This window comes from Triticum dicoccoides, chromosome 6A (assembly GCF_002162155.2).
Source record: "Triticum dicoccoides isolate Atlit2015 ecotype Zavitan chromosome 6A, WEW_v2.0, whole genome shotgun sequence".
NCBI classification, from domain to species: domain Eukaryota; kingdom Viridiplantae; phylum Streptophyta; class Magnoliopsida; order Poales; family Poaceae; genus Triticum; species Triticum dicoccoides.
Window position 1 is genome coordinate 12,167,611 of NC_041390.1, and position 1,586 is coordinate 12,169,196.

A 1,586-nucleotide genomic window follows, 5' to 3' on the forward strand; every position below is an offset into this window, starting at 1 on the left:
AGCTCAGGCAGGAGGCGTTTTGGTTCCGGTTGGTGGCACCAACCGGGACCAATAGGCATCCACGCGTCAGCATTTCTGTGGCTGGGGTTTTTGTTTTTTTGAAGGGGGGGGGGGGTTGGGGGTTTTGGGGGGTTAATTTAGGTGTTTCATATATTGTGTTAGCTAGCTATAATTAATAGAGAGAAGTGTCCTCTCTTATGTCCGTGCTTGGTCGACGCTACGTACTATACATACGTATAGAGAGGACTAGACACGCTAGCTAGCTAGTAAGCAAACGAAGGAAACAGAAGATCGTCATGAACATATATGCATACAAAGAGAAATGCATGTGAAAAAAAATTAGACATTCTAATGCATGCATGTATATAATTAGAGTGAAATAAGAATCGTTTTTGCCTATTGTTAAAATCCGAACGTTTGATAGATATAAAAGTCCTTATCTTTTTTACTGTCGCAGTCGATACCTGGGACTGGGACTGTGGTGTTGGACACCAAGACAGGGACCAATTTCCTTCAGTGGCCGGTGGAGGACGTAGAGACCCTCCAGTCCAACTCCACCGACCTCGGCAACATCAGCATTGATCACTGCCCCGTCTTCCCTCTCAACCAACACCGCACCATCCAGCTCGACAATGAGGCCTACTTCCGCCTTGACCCTCTAGACGTCGCCATTGCTAAGGAGGCGATGTCGGCCTCAGTTGCAGCACTAGCGGTGGCGTGGCGGGCCGGGGTGCTCTCGGCCCCTTTGGCCTGCTCGTGCTCGCCGACGCCAGGCACCATGGCAGGGACACGGAGTGTATTGCCATCATCTTCTACGTCGGCAGAGGCCTCGACAGCGGCTTGCACACGCACATCTGCCAGGACGATACACACTCATCCCACGCCAATGACATCGTCAAGAGGGTCATCAGGAATTTCGTGCCAGTGCTCGACGATGAGGAGCTATCCATTAGAGTGCTGCTGGATCATTCCATTGTCGAGAACCTCGCGATGGGTGGGAAGTCGACCGTGATGTCAAGAGTGTACCCGACCGAGGCCATCTACGCCAACGCCAGCGTGTACCTCTTCAACAACGCCACCAGAGCCCGGACCACTGCCACCAGCCTCGTCGTTCATGAGATGGACTCCTACAACAGGCCTACACAGCTTCACTGCAAAAAGGAAACAAAGATTCTATATCGAGGAGCTTCAACTTCGCATCTGGTTGCTCATGGACACCATTTGTTTACGTGAGATGTGCACGAATTTGGGTATGTTGGAGTCTGATGCTCTTCCCATGATAAACCACGTGGGGGACAATGCCGAGTTTGTGTTCTGATGGATGGGTCGGTGCATATTCCTCTTGGATATCAAGTGCAGGACACTGCGTAAATTGTATGAGATTACAAACGAGGACCTATGTTCGGCATATATCCATCCTGTTGTGATGATCTGGCCTCCCACATTTCCCGCGCTAAAGAATGGCCCCTCAAGGTTTGCCTTTACACTTTGGATGGTTTGTGTATATAGTTTTCTTGTTGAGTTAATTTACAAATATTTGAATGCGCATTGCGTTAATTTCTCTGTGCTTGTTGCTTTGTTTTGCC

The 1,586-nt window shown here is 49.5% G+C and overlaps 1 protein-coding gene across 1 annotated transcript in view; it reads left to right on the forward strand.

Moving 5' to 3' along the window:
- The first annotated feature begins 1,460 nt into the window (after positions 1-1,460).
- The window catches only part of LOC119315478 (sucrose:sucrose 1-fructosyltransferase-like), a 992-nt gene continuing 866 nt past the window's right edge, over positions 1,461-1,586 (forward strand). Inside the window, exon 1 of the mRNA XM_037590096.1 lies at positions 1,461-1,473. Coding sequence (XP_037445993.1) covers positions 1,461-1,473 — 13 coding nt within the window. The remainder of the gene's footprint in view (positions 1,474-1,586) is intronic.